The sequence below is a fragment of the Vidua chalybeata genome, chromosome 5 (genome assembly GCF_026979565.1).
Source record: "Vidua chalybeata isolate OUT-0048 chromosome 5, bVidCha1 merged haplotype, whole genome shotgun sequence".
NCBI lineage: Eukaryota > Metazoa > Chordata > Aves > Passeriformes > Viduidae > Vidua > Vidua chalybeata.
The window spans coordinates 33,613,728-33,633,381 of NC_071534.1; the positions used below are offsets into that span (position 1 = coordinate 33,613,728).

At 47.5% G+C, this 19,654-nt stretch overlaps 2 protein-coding genes across 2 annotated transcripts; both read right to left on the reverse strand.

The window, feature by feature from the left end:
* Positions 1 to 1,085: 1,085 nt before the first annotated feature.
* MYF5 (myogenic factor 5) lies at positions 1,086 to 2,650 on the reverse strand. Its single transcript, XM_053943726.1, has 3 exons — positions 2,144 to 2,650; positions 1,582 to 1,657; positions 1,086 to 1,446 (listed from the first exon to the last, which is right to left on the reverse strand). The coding sequence occupies exons 1-3, from the start codon at positions 2,648 to 2,650 to the stop codon at positions 1,253 to 1,255; spliced, it is 777 nt and encodes a 258-aa protein (XP_053799701.1). The 3' UTR covers positions 1,086 to 1,252.
* Positions 2,651 to 9,132: 6,482 nt separating this feature from the next.
* On the reverse strand, positions 9,133 to 10,501 carry MYF6 (myogenic factor 6). Its single transcript, XM_053943466.1, has 3 exons — positions 9,986 to 10,501; positions 9,650 to 9,740; positions 9,133 to 9,441 (listed from the first exon to the last, which is right to left on the reverse strand). The coding sequence occupies exons 1-3, from the start codon at positions 10,499 to 10,501 to the stop codon at positions 9,323 to 9,325; spliced, it is 726 nt and encodes a 241-aa protein (XP_053799441.1). The 3' UTR covers positions 9,133 to 9,322.
* Between the last annotated feature and the right edge of the window lie 9,153 nt (positions 10,502 to 19,654).

Sequence of the window (19,654 nt, forward strand, 5' to 3'; positions counted from 1 at the left end):
TGAGGTGTATATATCCCTTCCCACTCAGAGTATTTATCATATGAAACATTTTTGGATGAACTGAAAGAGTCCATATCTCCATCTCATCTGGTTTGTTTTTTTTTTTTTTTTTTTTTTTGCTTTGGGGGGGGGGGAGGGTGGGGAGGGTTGGCTAAGAAAGTTTTGAGTTATATCTAGAGGAGTGCAAAATGATGGAAATTTTTCATGGTTGATAGACCTAATTGAACACCTGGAAGGAAATACTTGTTAAGTCTGAAAACACATGACCTGGTTATTTCTAGAGCCATGCAGAGTAATGAATTTGCATCCTGGTTGCTAAGACCAAAGTCATCAGGAGCAAATAAATCTATATTGCTTTCCGAATATTGTGAAATATACCTGGTGGCTTATGAAAGAGACACATGTGGTTTGTTCTTACTAACTTTACTAAATTTGTCTCTGCCAGAGCAACAAATAAAATTCCCCAGCACAGCATCAGAGATAGATCATACAGTTGCTTTAAGAACAGAGTCACCATGCAATTTTAGGGTCAAATTCTGGAATACACAGTCCATCTTCATACCCAGTGAAAGAAACTTGAGCTTTGCAGGGGTGGATGGGAAGGGAAGGCGAGGAGGAGAGAATAGAAAAATATGACTGTGAAATAATATTTTTACTTTTGCAGAAATTAAGGAAACTCTGCCCATAACAGGACATACAGTGTGAGAATTTAAACGTCCACGTTTTTGTTGCTGCATGAGTGGTCTCAGAATAGTACGCACTGGTGGAAGGACAGACAAGCTCCCAGGCCTCAGCCCGGCAAGACACTCCATGTCCCGACTGGGGACTGCCGTGATGGGGGCAGGAAGAGGGCGTGCCCCGCAGGCAGGAGCCCAGGAGCGACTGAGGTCGGGTGGGGGCCCAACAGGGATGCTGGCGGGCGCCCCGCAGCCGAATCTCGCTGCCCTCCCTCATGCCAGGGAATGCACTTAAAGAATCAGCCGGCCAGATAGCTCTCTCACAGCATGTTTTATTTGCAGCGGGGATTCCAGGACAGCGCGCGTGGGCTGAGCCCCGGGGTCTGCCCGCTCTGCCGGGGTGCGGGAAATCCCTGGCCGGGGGCCGGCGCGGCGCTTTGCCTGCAGCCCCAGACGGAAGCGGCGGCCCAAAGGGCTCCGGGGCTGCCCCTCTCGCCCGAGAAGAGTTTGCAGGAGGCTGCCGGGCGCGGGAGGCGGCCCCGGCGGCAGGGTCGGGGTGCCGGCCCTCCGGCCCCTCATAGCGCCTGGTAGGTCCGTCGGGGCAGCGGCGTCCCGGGCGTCTCCGGCCCCGAGTCGATGCTGGCGCTGGGCGAGAGGGAGTCGGCGTCGCGGACGGACAGCCCTGGTTCCTCCGCCGGGGAGAGACGATCCACGATACTGGAGAGGCAGTGCAGGCTGGACAGCGCGCAGCTCTGATCGGCGGCGTACCCTGCGCCGAGGGGAGGGACAGGGACACAGCAGCGCGTTACCGCGGGATGCCGCGCTGCCTTCCCCCAATGCCCCGGGGAGCGGGGTGGTGCCCGGACCCCGCCTCTACCCCCGGGCCGCGCCGAGTCGGGCTTACCGTGGGCCATCTCGGCACAGTAGACGGCGTCGAAGCTGCTGCCTCTCGCCGACCAAACGGGGCTGCCACAGTCGGCCTGTAAGACAGCGAGGGGCGAGTGCCGACCCTGCCGCCCCCGCCCAGGGGCCAGCGGGACGCTCCCCGAGAAGGGAAAGGGCCATAAAGGCCGGCAGGGAGGGAGCGAAGCAGCCGCCCCCCATCCAGGCTGCTGGCCCTGGGCAGCGCCTTCCTCCTCTCCCCCAGCCCCCAGCCTTACCCCTCTAAGGCCGCGCTAATGGGACAGCAGAAGGGACACTGGGACCCCGGGAGCCGGGGCGCTGCAGGGTGCCCTCGGGCAGCGCTACCGCCTCCCATGCATCCCCGGAAAGCCCGCGTGCGTGCTCAGCGGAAAATCTGGGAAGGGGCCTGTTCTGGGGCAAACCGCCCGCCTTTTCCTGATGTCCGAATGCGTTCGGCCCGTCCCACACCCATGGGACTGATCCCACGGCGTTGGGCCGAGAGGGACCTGCCCGCGGGCCGTCCTGGAGTCCCCACAGCCCTATGGCTCCTGCCTCTGTCTTACCATCCCATCGGAGCAGCTGGAAGTGGGGCTAGTTGGTTCGGAGCAACTCTGTCCCGGCAGGTGATAGTAGTTTTCTACCTGTTCCCTCAAGAGCTCCTGGAGGCTCTCTATGTATCTGATGGCGTTTCTCAGGATCTCTACTTTGGGGAGTCTTTGGTTGGGGTTGGCAGTGGTGCATCTCTTCAGGGTCTCAAAAGCCTGGTTCACTTTCTTCAGCCTCCTTCTCTCCCTCATGGTGGCTGCCTTCCGCCGGTCCATTGTGGTGGATTTTCTTTTGCAGGCTTTGCAAGCCCACATGAGGCAGTGACCAGCTTGGTGGTGGCCAGTGGGAGCTCGGACATGCTCCTCTTCCTCGGAGCAGGCAGGCTCGGGGGGCTCGTGGGCGCTGAAAGGAGGTAAATCCCTGGGCTCAAAATCCTCAGGGAATTCGCCCTCCGGGGAGGAGAGGCAGGAGCTGTCATAGAAGAGCTCGGACGGGGAGAACTTGCAGCTGTCCATCACCTCCATCCCTGCTGCGGAGGCGTCACTACGGAACGGCGGCCACCGGCTCTTGGCAAGGCGCTCCGGAGCACGCTGGGGCAATTTCCTCCGTAATTAGGGACCCGAGACCAAGTGTCCTTTGGCTGATGCGGGGGGCCCTTATATATACATGGAAAGGGAGGCTGGTCCACAGCGGCCAGTCTTTATTAGCATATCCCACCACAGCCCCTGCCGGAAGCTGTCTGGGCAAGCCCCCTCCAGTCCCCAGGAGACAATTTGCTCCGCACCGCTCCTTTGGAGCGCCGAGAGATGGACACTTTTCTAATGAGTGACCTCCCAAGCACTGGTTGTGACATCTCCTAGTTTCCAACTAAGTCTGTGAATTTGCAGTTTGGTATGGAAAGAGAAAGAGGGGCAGTGGGTGCACACCAACCGCTTGTCAGTGGCTCCTACAGAGACTTTCCTCTCCTCGGTGTTCACATCTCCCGTTTCCCATCACAGGTTTCCGCGGGAGGGACACCTACAGTGTCTACTTGCAGATCTTATTTCCCACAGCCCGTGATCCAGGTCTAACCTGAAAAATTATAACCTTCTTCTTAGACCTAAGATGTGTTTATTTATCTCGAGGAGCGCTTTGTCCAGTAATTAAAGTTGTGCCACCAACCGCTCAAATTTACAAACTGGGGGACAACAATGCACAGCTACTTGTGGCCAGGAGAGACGAGGAGGAGGGAAACCAGATTTTAGTGCTGCCGGATCGGATCACAAGGAAAGGTACTCACAAAAATAAGTGTACGTGTTTGTTCCGAGACAAATCCCCTTTCCATTCTTTCTCCTTCTCTCTCTGGAGCTGCTAGGGACACAACAGTCAAGCAGTGCCTTGGGCTTGCTAATTTTCTGCTTTCAGGCAAACTTGTACCGTTACAGATGCGTCCCAGCTGCCAGTGCAACAAACCCCTCCTGGAAGTGTAAAATTTCTAACCCCGCAATCCCTAAGTAACTTTACACAAGGGGACCAAAGCCTTGCAGAGCCCCAGCCGAAGCAGTAGCCGAGTGGAGCGGTGCAAGGGTCATTATTAGAGTGGTAATGAAGCCATTTAACAGGCATTCACTAACGCGAAGGAATCCTTTGGTTTCATCCAGGTGGCTTTTGTAGCTGAGGAAAATATTATGAGAAGGCAAAGGAGACCTTCCCTACCTGGGAATAAAATTATGTGACCTAGGCTAACTCAAACGGAGAGCAAATGACCCAGCAGCGGTTCAAACGCTACGGAGCCAGTTTGTATGCCCAGGAAAAGGGCGCCTTCAGTTAGCCTCTCTTCAGGAAGAGGTGATGTGGTGGCACGGTGAGCCACTTGTCTCCAGGAGACGCTGATCAAGTTAGCAAGGCCGGTAGTGAAGTATTTCCTAAGAGAGATGCCCTGTGGCAGCGCACACTGCCGGGAAGCCCTCCGATCCGCACGGGCAAGGAGAAGAAAGGAGGCAAGCAGCTCGGCCTGTGCTGGGGCTGGAGGGAACCCATCGTTGTTTCCCTGCTACCACCACCCCTGAGTTCCCAAAGGCAGATTTCCACTCTTAGGCTATTTTTTTTTCCTTAAAAGCAACCATGCACACACCCTTCTTCCTATAAAAAGATGCAAAATTATCTAAAAGCTGGGGAAGGCTATATCTGCACTGCTTTGGTTTATTTGGGGCCATAAACACAGGGAGCCCCCTTTGAAATGAATACTATATGAAAAGCAGGGAGTTGATAAAGGAGTAAAGTTACAGAATGGGAAAGCTCAAAATTTCAGGCTTCTGCCGCTCTGAGGTGTAGGTTACTGTTTTGTTGGGCCACATCTGAAACAGGACAGCTCCCTATTGTTTTCCTAAGACAGCATCAGTCAGGAGGGGTTCTGCTCAGCAGTAACTTGAACTCTTCACTGGGCTGTGGCATGCACACACACAGACACACACACACAATTTCATTTACCGTGTTTGCACTGGCTAAAATAGACCTGTTTACATATTTCTGCTTCATGCACAAATAAAGTTGATCTTTAGGTGCCGGTTGCAGTTCCAATCACCTTTCTGTGTTGGTGAATGCTTGGGTTCTCTCCAAGCAAGCACTGTAGATCTCCCGGTGCACAATGCCAAGCTCCTCAGTCCTGCTCTCCTGGCATGCAGAGCTTTAGCTTGCAGATTTGACTCTTAACTCAGAGGAGCTAAGGCTGTTAAGTAACGTGCTTTTCCCCAAAAGTATTTGAAGAGCTGGAAAAAAAAAAATTCCTTTTTCCTTGAATGTTTTTGGGGAAATGGAAGAAACCATAGCCTGTCACTCAGGAAGAAAAAAAATCAGTAATTGGTATCCCTTAAGGAGCCCCTGGCACCTCTGGTAAAGTGATCTCAAAACAAATTTGCAAAAATGCAGTAGGCGAGTGGAACTAAAGAAAGGGGGGAGAAAACACGGACTACAAGGCTGGCTAATGAGGCTGCTGGCGAAGGGCAGGGTTGGGGGAGGGGGAGGATAGTGCTGCATTTCAGTAGGCTCAAGTCTGGAAAGCGGGAACAGTCTTAGCATCAGACACTGTCTGCTCCTGTGGACTGGTAGAAAGAAAGTGGTGAACGAACGTGTCAGGATCACTTTAAATAGTGTTCCTCACCCCAGCCCTTTCGACTCCTCAGGAATCGCCGCACCTATTCCTGGAGGGATTCCATCCCGTGGGGCACCGTTTGCAGAGTGTGCCATCTTTTCCCAAGTCCCACGCCTTTCTATTTAAGAGAAGAAAATTCTACCGAAACCTAAGTCACCGGGCTGAGGGGGTGAGAGGTGTTTGCGGTACTCCCGAGTGTACCCCCAGCCCCGGCCTTCCGGAGCGCCTTTGCGCTGTGCTCGGCCCCGGCCTCCACGGAGCGCACACGCGGGCGGCGAGAGCGCGTAACTTCATGGTGCCGAGCCGCTCCGTTCCGCTCGGCTCCCGCCGTCCGCGGGCGCTGGCAGCGGCAGCGAATGCTCCTCCGTGATGCCCCAACAACAAAATTGTTTCCCAGTCGGGCTAGTGAGGCCGGGCGCTTCCAGCCGTGTGAGAAACGTTTGGTTCCCCCCAGCGCTGGGAACCGTGCGCACCTAAGTAAACACATTAGTACCTGCCAGAGGGAATTGTATAGAGGACAGCTGAAGAAGGCATTGGCCTCTGATGGCTCCCCGGGACTCCCAGGAGAGATCAAAGAGAAACGAGGGGGTTTTTAGCAGCCTTGATACTGGGAAAAGTCGCTAGTTCCTGCTATCGGAGGGGCGTCCCAGCGAGCACATGGTTCAATTATTCAGCCTCCTTTCTCCCTGCCCCCTACGCCCATCCCTAGCTCGCTCTTCACAGAAAGACGGAAACTGTGGAAAAATCGTACGGGGTCCCCAAAGCAGAAGTGGTCCACGCAGGAATTTTCCCGTGGACATAGTTGCTGTGTCGCCTCTTGACCGCCTTGACTCCGTGCTCAGAGAATGAGCTAAGCCTGCTGCTGTCTGTCTGCTTCCCTCCCTGGATTGCGAGCGGTTTCACCGAGGAAAATAAAGATGCATAATATAAAAGCCAAAACCAACCAACCAAAAACCCCAACAAAACAAAAGAAAAAAAAACCCAACAAAAATACAAAAAGAAAAGCCTCAAACTAAAAACAAGGCTTTAAACCCTCGGTCGCGTCACTTCAGAGGAAAGCGGTGTCAACGCGGCAGCACTGCAGACAGGCACTCCATCACCCCCTTCCCCAGCCTTCCTCCCATCGTTCCTGGCCCTGCAGGCACCTCGGGCGGGCGACGGAGCTGTGCCACGCCGGGCCGGGCACCCCGCACCGCGGGCCGGCGGAGCCCCACATCCCTCCGCTCCTGAGGGAATGAGTTCCCAGGGGTTGGTTCCCAGGGGAGCGGAACAGGTAGAGGCGAGGGAAGCTGTATTGAGCATGGGATTTCCAGCAGGGCACTTGCGATTGCGTAAAAGCTTCGATGACTTTTTGTGTGGTCCTCCAGAAAAAGACTTCATTAAATCACAAACCTCTCGTCTTTACCCAGTTATTGCCCTTTGATTTTGTGATTCCAGGGCCCTGTTTGCTTTGGCTGGGGACTTAAGTAAAGATTATCGTTATTAATATCTAACACAAACATTTTAATTGCAAACACACTGACGACCTTCACTGGGAAGCCCGGCATGTCAGCTGCAGCCGCGGGGGTCACGGAGAGTCTCTTCGGGAGGTATTTTCTTTATTTAATGAAAAAACTCTCCTTTAGTCAAACTTACTCCAAACAATCGCTCAAGTTACCCTGCTGCTGGAGGAGACGCTGCCGTGGGGGTCCTGCGGGGCGGACGGGCGGCTTGTTGAGGTGATTGCCCGGCTGCGGGTGAACCTGACAGTCGGCTGCCCCGGTGTGGGCGCGACACTGTGGCTTTGAGCGGTGGTTCAGCACGGCTCCTACCGTGCTGCCCCTGATGCGGGTAGCGGGTCCCGCGGAGCTCGGATCGCCGTGTGAACTGTGTGTAGCCCTTCCCGCGGACTCGGCGGGGTTTGAAACCACTTAGGAAGGAAGTGGACGAACTCCTAGCCCGATCTGAAATACTCTCTTACTGGGCAAGTGCCTTCGCCATAGAAGCGAGCTGCACCGTCTCCTCTCCCGTGCCAGGTCTCAGAGGTGGCGCGAAGGGCCCCACGCTCCCCGGCGCGCCACTTTCTGAATAGTCCGAGGGTTCCCCGAGGCAACGGGGTTTAATTTGAAAGGAGAAAAAAATGGGGAACCTGTTGAAGCACTGTGCCCACCACACTGTCCCGCGGCAATTGGTCCTTCAAAGGGAGTATCTCGTTAGAGAGCAATTAGAGGTAGTACATGACTGGTTTAAAAACCCGGCTGGCTAGGGCGGCACAGAAAGGGTGGCAGGAAGGCACGGCCGATTGGAGAGCCAGCTCTCGGGGCAGGTTCTACCCAGAGTTTCCCCTTCAGACGGGTGTACCCGTGCCCCAGATGACCAGGAAGGGGGAAACCTTCCCGAAACACGACTGTGACCTTTCAAAACACAGAAACAAAGAATAAATCAAGGGCTAAAGTTGGCGAGGAGACCGCACGCAGGTAGAGAGTGTCCTCTGCTTGTGCAGGCTGTCCGGAGAGCCCTGTGTGTGTGCCAGGGGCAGAATGCGCTGTTCCCTGGTGGTCGCTCCTTTCCGGGGGTACAATGTATTACAAACCGTAACGCTCTGACTGTGAGCAGCTCCGTTTCACCATCCTCAGAGAGGCTGTGTTTTTTTACATCACTGAGTGAAAGGCTTCATATGCTGTTAACCCCCCACCCCCAAACCCTTTGGGTCACTTAACTCTTTCCTCCCTGAAGGACCCTATTCCCTTCTCCCTCAGGCTCAAGGAAGTCAAGGGGAGTTACCTTTCCTGGGAAGAAACCACAGCTCCCTCCAGCCCCAGAGGGGCTAAGTCCTGTCACAGCCAGTTGCTGCGCCATTAGTGCAGCAGGCCCGTCAATTTTGCCACAGGTAAGTGCTGCGTTCAAGTCCTCGGTGCCGAGAGGAGAAGGTGAGACGCACTGAGCCTCTCCCTGCTCAAAGACCGGGGCAGGAGGTCGGAGTGGGGGGGGGAAGTGGGGAGGACGGGCGGGGGTATCTTCTTTCATGCCCCGTTTCTACCCTCACCTTCCACGTGCAGGGCAATGCCGGCGAAGCATCTTTGCCTGGCAAGGTACTCGAGCGGCACTGTTGGACATTTTAGGGGAGCAATATCGCTTTCCAGGGGGACGTGCGTTCCGCAAGCACGGCGAAGAACGGGGCGGCGGAGCGCTAAGGGCGAACAGAGAGGCGGCGGATCCTGTCCATACACCCACCCGTGCCCGCCCGGCGTCCCCGAGGGCCCGCGGAGACACGGGTGATTCACACCGCGGGTGCGGCCCTAAAGGGGAAACCTTAGAGGAGTAAAGGAAGGAAAAATCTGTCCCATGTCTTTCCCGAAAACGCTGACCCTCCAGCCAAACGGGTCGTGCTTCTGCTACATGGTTCTGACTCTTCAGGCCTTCATTCACTGAAGTCAGTGGCAGGTTTGAACTCCGGCATCGGGTAATTTATGAAATTAAGAGGCCGGGAGAAAACACAAAGAGCTTTATTTTACAATCCAAGAAATCCGTCTGTTCTTATATACAATATCATATTCCACCATTTAAATATATATGTTATGTTTACAAAAGAAAAGACAGTACTGAAATTATTTACAGGAACGAAATGAGGCGGGGACTCCTTAAATATGACTCACACGCAATGCAACCAAGAGCTTCACTCAGACAGGAATGAACTTCCCGGTGAGTCTCAGACAAAGCGGATCACCGGTACACAGGTAAGTATCTTAAATTAAAACAAAACAAAACAAAACACACACACACACACACACACACAAAGAAACAAAACAACAACAACAACAACAAAAAAAAAAACCAACAAAAAGAAGCGTGGTTTATGCAATACAATGTAAAGAAAACAAAACTCGGGGGAAAAAAAAAGGCAAGGGAGAAGTCTGTGTGGCTCGAGACCGTGGGAGCCATTTTCTTTGGGGTAGGTGTACCTTAATTGGATCTTAAAAAGGGCCATGCTTGGGTTTTCCACTGTGTGAATTTGCTTCGTTACTTGGTTTAGAGGCGAGAGGGTGGATGCTCCATCTCCTTTAAATATACTACCACAAAACCGGGTTTATTTTTCCACCGCCTCCTCCGCGCTGGGCAGTTTGGGATCGTCGGAAGAAATACTGTCCACTATTGAAGAGAGGCAACGAAGGCTGCTGGAGGCCGACGACTCGACAACGGAGACTCCTGCTCAACGAGAGAAAAGGCATTAAAGAGCAGACCGCTCCTCCTCGCCGGGGGCTCCCGGCTGCCGGAGAGCCCGGGCAAAGGAGGGAGCGTGAGAGCCGGACCGCTGGGAACGCGGCCGTCGTGGCGAGGGAAGGGGGCTCCGGCCCGGGGGCGGCGGGCGAGCAGGGCTGGCAGGGAGACAAGCGGGGCCCCCCGGGCGAGTTACCTTCTTTGGGGCTGAGTCCTAGGGCTCGGGAATGGTCAGAAGCGCTTTGCCAGTCGGAACTGCAGGTGCTCAGGAAGTCCGAACTGGGGACCTGCGGCACACACGCGGGAGCGGGGAGACACGGGGAGAGGACGGGTGTTAGTGGGGCTGCCGCGGCTCCCCGGGCCGGAGGACCTCTGGAGGCCCGAGGGCTGGCAGGTTCCCCGAGGAGCGCCCTCCGCGCCCGCCAGCCCCCCCGGCCCACGCAGCGGCCCTGCCGAAGAGGAGGAGAAGGAGGGAGGGGACGGGCGCGGCGGCGCTGCCGTGGCGGCGGAGGGGCCAAGCGGCAGTGCTTACATTTCCCTGCTTGGGGCTGAAGCGGAAGGGGTCCCCCCCAGTCTCCTGCATTTTCTCCTGCTGATCCAGCCTGTGCAAGAGGTCCTGCAGCCTCTCGATGTAGCTGATGGCGCTCCTCAGTATCTCCACCTTCGGCAGCCTCTGGTTGGGGTTCGCCACAGTCCGCCTTTTCAGAGCCTCGAAGGCTTCGTTGATCTTCTTCAGCCTTCTCCTCTCCCGCAGGGTGGCTGCTTTCCGTCTGTCCGTGGGGGCCGACTTTCTCTTGCAAGTTTTACAAGCCCAGATCAAACACTGGCCGGGGAAATGAGGGGGTTGCAGTCCCGGGGGTGCCAGCACATGCTCCTCTCCACTGCTGTCACTGCCGGCCTCTGGCTGCATTTGGTCCTGACATGGAGACAAGGTGCCATCGCTGCCGGGGTACAGCGGGGATCCTTCAGCCATCTCCAGCTGCTGCAGGGCTCCATTCTCCCCATCCAAGTAGAAGAAATAGGAGCCAGTTTCAAAAAGGTCCATCATGCTGTCCCTGGGCCTCTCTGCTGCTTGAGTTGGGTGGCAATCTCAAAAACACTCCGAGGAACAACCCAGATGGAATTTAATTAGTGCAGTGACATAAGTCCCCCCTGCTTTATATAGGAGCTGCTGAAACCCTATCCAACTTTTAGCTGTCGCGGTGTATCACCCTCCAAAACTGATTCCAGTCAGTCTCCCGGGTGCTGTCCTGAGAATATCTCCTATTTAAATGGGGGAGGGGGGGACACGAGAGGCGGGAGACAAATTAGAAACAAACAAACAAGCAAACAAAGAAAAACAAAACAAACCCCCCCCCCCCCAAAAAAACCGAAAAAAAACCAAAACAAGCGGAAAAAAGTACAACCCAACTTTGCACCCTCCCCCCGAACTGCTGTGAGTTCGGGGCTCAGCGAGGTGGGGGCTCGGGAGCAGCGTGTCGGTGCGGCGGGCGGCCCCGGCCCCGCTGCCGAGCCCTCGAGGGCACGGCTGGAACACAAAGGCGCGGGGCTGCGCAGGGGGCCCTTCCCTAGCCCACCCCTCATACCCCCGGCCCACACTCCCTATCCCTACAGGAGCTAAGTATAGATGTTTAAGGAGAGTTTTCAAAGGCAGCCATCACTTTCCAACTAGACAGGTTCATATTTTCGGTAGAAGCCCCTGCTATTTCCACCCCTCACCACCTTCCCCTTGCAGCATGCCATTCCTGTGACCCAGGCCACCCGGGCCAGCCCAAGGTTAGGAGCCAAGCTCTCTGCTCCTCCACACACACGGGGAAGGTTGCCAAAGCAGAGCTGTGCTGCGATGATGAGGCACCCACAGATAGTGCACCTCGGCTTAGCCTTTCAGCGTGAACTTTCCCACATTGCCCATGAGGTGACTGGGTTACAGTGTGATGGGCCTTGCTGGACAGCCCTTGTCCTTGAGGCTGTTTAGGGCAAGCAAAGCCCAGGCATATGGTGTAATTGAAGTTTAATCCCTTGGGGCTGGCAGGGTATAGACAGATTCCTAGACACAGAGACAGAAATGGAGCTTGTGACCACTCTCTGTTAGCTTATACTGTAATGCCACATCATATCTGGAACTGTCTCACATAAAGAAAGAGGATTGGGAAAATGACCTCTTTGCCTTTTTTCCTGCACTGCCTTGTGTTCTTTAAATACCATGTAATGTCTTTATGCTTATGTAAATATGTATATGTGTAGAATGCCTATGCGCCCATATCTATATGCGTACACACATGCATATGTACATATATTTATGTGGATAAGTAAGTATATTCCTGTTTTTTATGTATATACACATGTGTAAGCTTTTTATAGAAACAATAATACATGAAGATGAAGCACCTGCAATGGTCTCATAACTCTCAAATATAGCTCCAAACTTCAGCTTTCAGAAGGCAAGTGTGGTGGTATTGTTAATTTCTCTAAAGCTACAATTAAATTAGTCATTGACTTGACTGTTTCTCCAAAACTGCAAACCAGTTTTTTGGAGTATAAAAATCTTTAACACTAAGAGTAGTTGTGGTTTTGTTTTCACCACATCAGTATTGTTGGCATGGATCTCATTTCTGCTTTAATGAGGCAAAACGATATCCAGTTTTGGATGAGACAGAGAAATTCAGACTGTTCTCAGCAAAACTAATTTTGATACTATTCCATCACTGAGATTTTTTCGCTCTTCAGATTAAAGAAAGGGCAGTCTGGCAGTTAAGGCACTGAACATAAGAAACGGTTTCTCAGTTTCCATGTTCTGCAACTTGCTTTCTCTTTGACCTTTGACCAGTCACTTACTTTTCCTGTGATTTAATTTTCCACCTTTAAAGAGGGATATAATGTTGACGTTTACCCATCCATCGTGTCTCTGATTTAATTTGCTGACTATCCATGGAGAAGCTACTCCTTTACATGCTTTTGGGTATTACAGGGGTCTTTGTCCCATAGCATCAGTAATGATAATAATAAAAAAAACCCAAAGCAGCAACAACAAAAATCAATCAAGCAAACACAAACAACCCCCCAACAAACAAAAAACTCCAAACTCCACAAACCAAAAGTGCACTGATTGTTTAATTTTTTTTTTCACATTTACTACACTCATTTTTTTTCCTTTTAATCTTTTGTTTCTTCAGTAGTACCCTGGGAATGTTTGGAACAGGACAGACAAGATCAGTCTACTGGTAAGGTGCACAAATGAAAATTTAGTTTAAGGGAGAGAAATAATTACCAAATTGTTGCTATCCTTTCAAGGGCTTTAAGTGGACTCAGCAAGTTGGGAAACTGTAAGTTTAGGAGCCAGATGCTTCTGCTGTTTTCAACAGATATTTTTTTAAACAGGAAACAAAATATGTTCTTTCTTCCCAGCACCTAGTGGCAGAGTAAACAGATTCAGTTCATCACAGTGATGTGGGCACAGCATAATTAGTCCTTTGAAAGAATAACTGACAGGAGCAAAACTCCTAACAACTGTAAATAAATTTTCATTTGAATGAAAATTATCAGTTGCCCCATCATATAAAAAACTTGAATTTTGCTGCATCTTCCACTCCAGTTCCTTGGTTTATGTAACACAGCTAGCAAACAGCCCTAGCACATATGAATAAAATATTCTCAGAAACGTTTTCCATTACAAAACTGATTCAAGTGGAGGATTCAAAAGTTGGTATGGGCCTTCTTTCTCTTCATGCTTTGTATTCCTTATCATGTTAGATATAAGCACAAAGACATAAGAGGAATAAAAGCATGTGAATAAGAGCAACTGGACATAGAATTCAAAGGAGGATCACTACTGAAGACTGCTTGTAATTTCAGTTGTCTTGGTAGACAGAAAAATTTACTCTGAAGCTAGTTTTTATGCAATTGTTCATGCTTTTGTGCATGGTAACTCTACTGAAAATATTCTTTCAAGATATTTATACAAGTAAAACTCGGATGTGTTGTATTTTGTCTACAAGGTCTATTATCTTTACCAAACAAGTATTTCAGAAAGTTAGTGAGTTGTAAATTCAATGAGTGGTCAGGATGACCACTCCAGGATGACAAGGAAGATGCATGGCATTTTAAGTCACAGTTGGCCTCCAGGAGTTAGATCCCTGTAAATTCACTTTGCCACATGCAGTTTTTCTGGATAACTGTGGTTGATTAATAAGCCTGGAACTGCCTGGGTCATTCTTGACACCTTAAGGCTTAAGCAGAAATTTAGCCCAGAACTATTTAGAAGTATTTTGTCAGCTAGGACTTACTTAACACTTTATACCATGTATTCCATGTATCTCCTTTTTCTCCTTCACTGTTTTCAAGATTCTTCCAGCCACAGGCACAGTGCATTTTAAATCTTTGATCTCTTTGACACTTCATTGCAATGGTGTTGGTAATCAGTGAGGATCCATTGTATCCATTCCTGTGTGTGACTGTGAAAAGGCACCTTGGTAAAGGTGAAATTTTCAGGCCTAGTTATAGCCCTGTTCTACTCATACAATACCTGATTTGAGGGATAACCAGATACTTTGGCTACCAGGGTAATGATTCTTAAATGGCTTCTGGTAGATTTATGAAGTGCAGGTTACCAGTGTAGGTCCAGCTGCAGGCATACTGGGGCTCTCAGGGTTTTTCTGAGAGCTTTAGAAATGGAAATCTTTCTAGTTACACTCTCACTCTCCTCTTCTTCCTTTTACACTCATGTTCAACAGCTTCTTTCTTAGCAGAATCTTTCAGTATTTTATTGTTAATACAAGATGTTTTTCTTTTGCCTTTACCTTTTCAAACAATTTATATTCTTCTAAATGTGTTTTTGAAATCCCTCTCACATTTGACTTTATATCTTCTACTGATTGCTATTTCCAACATATTTTTTCTTTTCCCCACAGGAAAAATAACACCTAACACCTTTTAAAATTGTAGCATTTTTCATCTAATTTCTCAACAGAAAAAAAAATGCTTTTGTCATTACTGTCTCCAGGCAACCACTTAGAGTACTGACAACCTCTTTGCTACTGAAAACCTCTAAGCTATTGCTCTTTTTGTGTTCTCTGTCAATTTCAGTTCACACAGGCTTTCTCACCTGAGTAAGGCAGGTTGTTCAGGTAAGGGTAGGTGGTGTTTCTAGAAATATGTGTTACTGCCCATGTTTTGCTGTCACTAGTAGCCTGTGTAGTGACATAGTAAGGACACCAGTCTAAGCTGTTAACAGGGTTAATTGTCTGTCATTCCTCATGATGTGTCACTAGGTACACTCAGATACTCACACAGGATATGTTTACATTCTCATTGCACTTTGTCAGGAATGCCTTTGTCAAGGAAACCTCTGACTAGCCCTGACTTACTGCACTTTCCATTCTCTTTACAGGGTGCTCTCAAGGGTGTGTCATCTGGGTTCTGTTCATGAAAAATTAAGCGGGAAGGCACCCTGAAATGTTAAGGGGATGCTGGGTCTTCAGCACTGCCAGGCTTGACAGATCTGTACCTGGCTCTCCTATATGATCCACTGACATTTGTAGTCACAGTTCTTAGGGAACAACTAGAGAAGTGTGATTTGCTGCTGAAATAGAATATTATGCCAAGGATTGCAAATAGAGGATTAGAAACTTCATCCCTCCTTTCCCCTCAGAAGAATATTTTAAGCATCTGCTTTGTAGGATGTTTGAAATGGCTGACAAATGTGTAAGGGAGAGTTGGCACACCAAAGATTGGTTGTTTGTTAAAACATGTATGTATTCCTGAATCTACAAAATATTACAGAAATGTTTGGTAAATAGAGATTAGAGATTAGAGATTGCCATGAGTTTTCTTCAAAGCTTGGGCAGTGGAGGCTCTACGAGGGACAGCATTTTTTATGCTAACAATGATCTATGGGAAATTTAAGCAAAAAGAACCTTTCTGACATTCCCAGAAGAAATAATAATAGTAATAATTCCTGCTGCTGGAACAAAGCGTGTCAAGCTTCCTGGCATGTGGTATGTAGCAGCCCTTCTTAGGTGAATTTCATTATCTCTTCTTGCCTTAAAATTAATTTCACAGGGGTCTGTAGGAATAACACAGCCCAGCTTTAATTCTTGATTTTATTTTTTATATGATGTTAGACTTACCTGACTTTTGTTTACCTAGAATTTTTTGTTCACTTGACCCTATTCAAATTCTGGTTGTCCAAGGATTTGATATTATTTGCATATCCACAATATCACATGCATTCTCACTGGAGATTTAGGAACTGACTAGAGGAAGTGTGTGTACTGTACATGCCAGCGCTCGTATATAAGTATGTGACACTTTAAGGAATTTAAAAGCACATGGTAGCCAACCATCCCTCAAATGTAAATTTTACAAATAAGGTAGTGAATGAACACTGTGCTCTGGAGCTGGGGAGCCAGAAAGGCAGAGACCTGGAAAAGACAACTTTGTATAAATTTACAGTCTTTGTAGGGGAAGGCTTAAAAATTCTTATTCACAGAGGTCTTGACTGTATAGCTGTTTGAAATTATTGCTGTTTGCCTTTGATTGGATATGGACTTTAGTGTTCATATCAGTTACAGTCCTGTTAGTATCTGAGAGGTGCAACCTTGCTAACTAAACATACTTCTCCAGTTCAATATGGTAAGATAGGGTTTCATTGCAGCTCTCATGTTGGCCAGTTATGAGACACAGTTCTAAATGGCAGATGCTTTAATGCCTGTGTCAGGGTCTACAGTGACAAATAGTCACCACTGCACAAACACATTTATTTTACTACAAGACGTTTTCCTGGGGAGGAGGGAGTGCCTATCAGAAGCTGGAGGCCCATTGCACTGTTGCTGGCTGGGACAAGCATTTTCCATGGTTCTATCCACAAGCAGGGATTTCTTGCAGGAAGAAAGGGAGTAACAATGACAGATGTCTTTTACTTGTGATTAGGCAACACAGGGAACGTGAAATGTGGCATAAGTAAAAGACACATCACATGTTGTGCAATCACTTGTTGTTGTCATGTATTTTATAGTGAGGCGAAAGGCTATTTTTACAGTATATAGTGATCTGTCTGTTTACACTACAGACTGTTGGAAGTGTAAAATGCATTTTCACACCATGTTGTTTCCGAACATGATGACTGTGACATCTAAACCTAATCTCAGTCCAAAGGGCAATAGTCAAACCATAATTCTGCAAGTGAAAGGAAGAAAAGGGTATGTGAAGAGCAAGTTTCTGCATCCAGGACAGGCTGATCACATCCCTGCTGTCTATGTACAAAAAAAGAGTTTGGTGCTCAGATTGTAGAAAAGTGACAGCTTACTGTTCTGGGCCTCTCACAAGGGATTTTTGCAGAGCCATGGACCTTCATGGAAAACTGGTATGACAGTGGCTTGGGGGTGGAAGATGTGGAGATGCACTGAGGGTAATGAATGCAGAAAAATCTCTCCTTAGCAATAACATAGGGATTGTTTAAAACAGCAAATCACAAAACCATGAAATGATTATGCCAAATTATTCACTTTCAAAAAGAAAATAGCTGCTGTTTTCAGAAAATAGCAGCTATTGAGACAAAGTCATCTGGAAAGAAATTTGCATTGTATTAAATAGCAGTAATGACCTTGAATATTGTATCCTGTTGTTACGGAAACTTGTTGCACAGCTGCAAAATTGTTTTGGGCTGTGAAGGTCACTCAGTTATTCATGTATATGACATTTAAGGTACATGCTCATATACAAGGTTGGTTACCTGTGATCTGCCACTCCAAGAAATACAGAGGTCTATACTGTACTCCTGCCTCTGTATTCTGTTTGTGTCTCATAATTTCACTTACTAACTTCTGCATGTTTATATACTAAGATTTCATTTGCTTTGGTATTCCTGAAGGCTCAAAAACTCCTAAAGTACACTGGAATCCAGATGTTTTCACATAGTTTCTTGAATGTGCCACGGGTATATGGCACAAAGGAAAATCTGCAAATCTATTTCTTGAGATTTTTGACGTAATTAAATGGCTCTGATGACTACTTCTGTGCCATGTTAAAAACACCTTGGTGATGTTCCAAAATCCAAAGCAGTCTAATGGTCTGTCCTAAAAGAGAACGTGACATTTCTCAAGGTATGGAAAGAACCTTGGCTGAGGTGATACTCTTCGTTCTCCGTGCAGTTCATCTGGCACATACAAAGACAAGAATGAAAGTGGGATAGTATTCAGAGATTCTATATGACAAAATGGGTCTTAGTCTTTTCATTCTAATCAGATTTCAAAAAACCATGATGAAAACCTGCTTGTATTTCATTTTTCTCCAGACTATTCTGGAAACCATTTCAGGGAAACTGCACAGACTAAAAGATTGCCAGATGCCCTCTTGGCCTGCAAAAAATCATCCAAAATAAGGCTTCACCTGAATTAATATAAGCATGTGGATTTTTGGAGAAAGTATATTGATAGTGTTTTTTTGGGGAAATTATTTGAAAATTAAACACCAAGGAAAAATTTAGAAGAAACATAATCCATTCTGATTAGATAAACAATCCCTGGAAAAGTAATCTTAGATCTGTGTTTTGAAAGTGGTAACTGACAACTTATATCTATGCTTAGAGAAAATAGTGAGAAAAAAAATTTTGTGAAGTGTAAACCAGCTGGATAATAACAGAATCTGTCAACCTGTACTGTCATTATTTGTGAACAGCATTTGTGTATTAGAGCAGCCCAATACAAGTGTTTGCCTGGAAGTGTAATCTTTACATTTATTATTTTGAAGTGTTATTATATATTATTGACTACTATAATAATTAAGAAATAGAATGTACTAAAGTTATTGTGCACTAGCAGTTCCTAAATAAACTCCACATGACCAATAATAAATTAATTCTATTTTGATAGGTCCATTCATAGTGGCCTAGTCATGCTCTGTTCAATGGGAGCTGCTGCGTACTTTGGACTTCTAAAAAGCACACTATATAAATTAGATGAGATTCAATCTTTTGTCATCTTTTAAGCTGCAAAATCCATCCTGCACAATATACAACCCTCAAGGACATTGTGGTAAAGAAACTGACATTATGAGAAGACTTAGAGACACTTTTCCTACATTTTTTTTCCCAAGGAAATCACTTTTCATTAGTACAAAAGAATTAGAAATCAGCATCCAAGGTTTCAATGTCATTAATGAAGAATTCTGCCCATGAATTACTAAATAGTTAATTACTTGAAATTTCTTTCCAAGAAGACTGAAGGCTCTGGATCACTAGGATTGCTCCATTTGGATCCAAAAGTCATGTCAATTTACATAAAGACTATATATATATATATATATATATATATATAGTCTTTCTGTAAACAGCTGTATATATAAACTATATATAGTCTTTCTGTAAATAACTATAAACTTTCTGTAATATATATAGTCTTTCTTGATCAGCTATATATATATAGCTGGATCAAGACTATATATATACATATATATAGTCTTGATCCAGCTAATGCTAGGCCTGAATATTTAATGGAATAAGGAGTTATTAAATGATCACACAATTGGCACCATCTTTACAAACTGTATTATTCATTATACTGGCTGAAAAGTACTGTGTGAGCACACTCAAGCAGCATCAGTGCCTCATGGGTGTTGATATTTAGCTGTATTTCCAGGCAGAGGATGTGTCTTTGCTGAAGGTGATTTTATACAGGCAGCAGCAACAGTTTATAAACAATAAAGAATCTGCAAAAGCTTGGATTATCACCTCTCATTGTGGAGCTTTCTCAGTCAAGCATATAAAATTTGACATTTCCATGGTCCCACGAATTTTGTGACACTTCACATAAACTATTTTCCAGAATTCCAGCTGTTCAGTACTGTATTTATGTCCTGATTTAGTTAACAGTGAACTTGTTTAGCATTTTTTGGAACTTCTAAGGTGTTTGTGAAGTCATGTGTCTGAAGTAAGAAGAGAAAATACAAGACTAGAAAAAACAATGTCACTTTCTTGAGACGTATGGTATTCTCTGAGAGAAGATAAATAAGTGCTCACAATGTCCCTGAACTGAAAGTCAGACAAGAATTTTACAATCAGTAGAGACACTGCCTGATGTGATCAAATAGTTCTCTTTTCTCTGACCAACATGAGCTAGCTAATAAAAGAGAAATTATAGCTGCATTTTTATTTCTGAAAAAAGTCACTGAGTCACCTTAGTTATAGCACATTCAAGACCTGCATGCA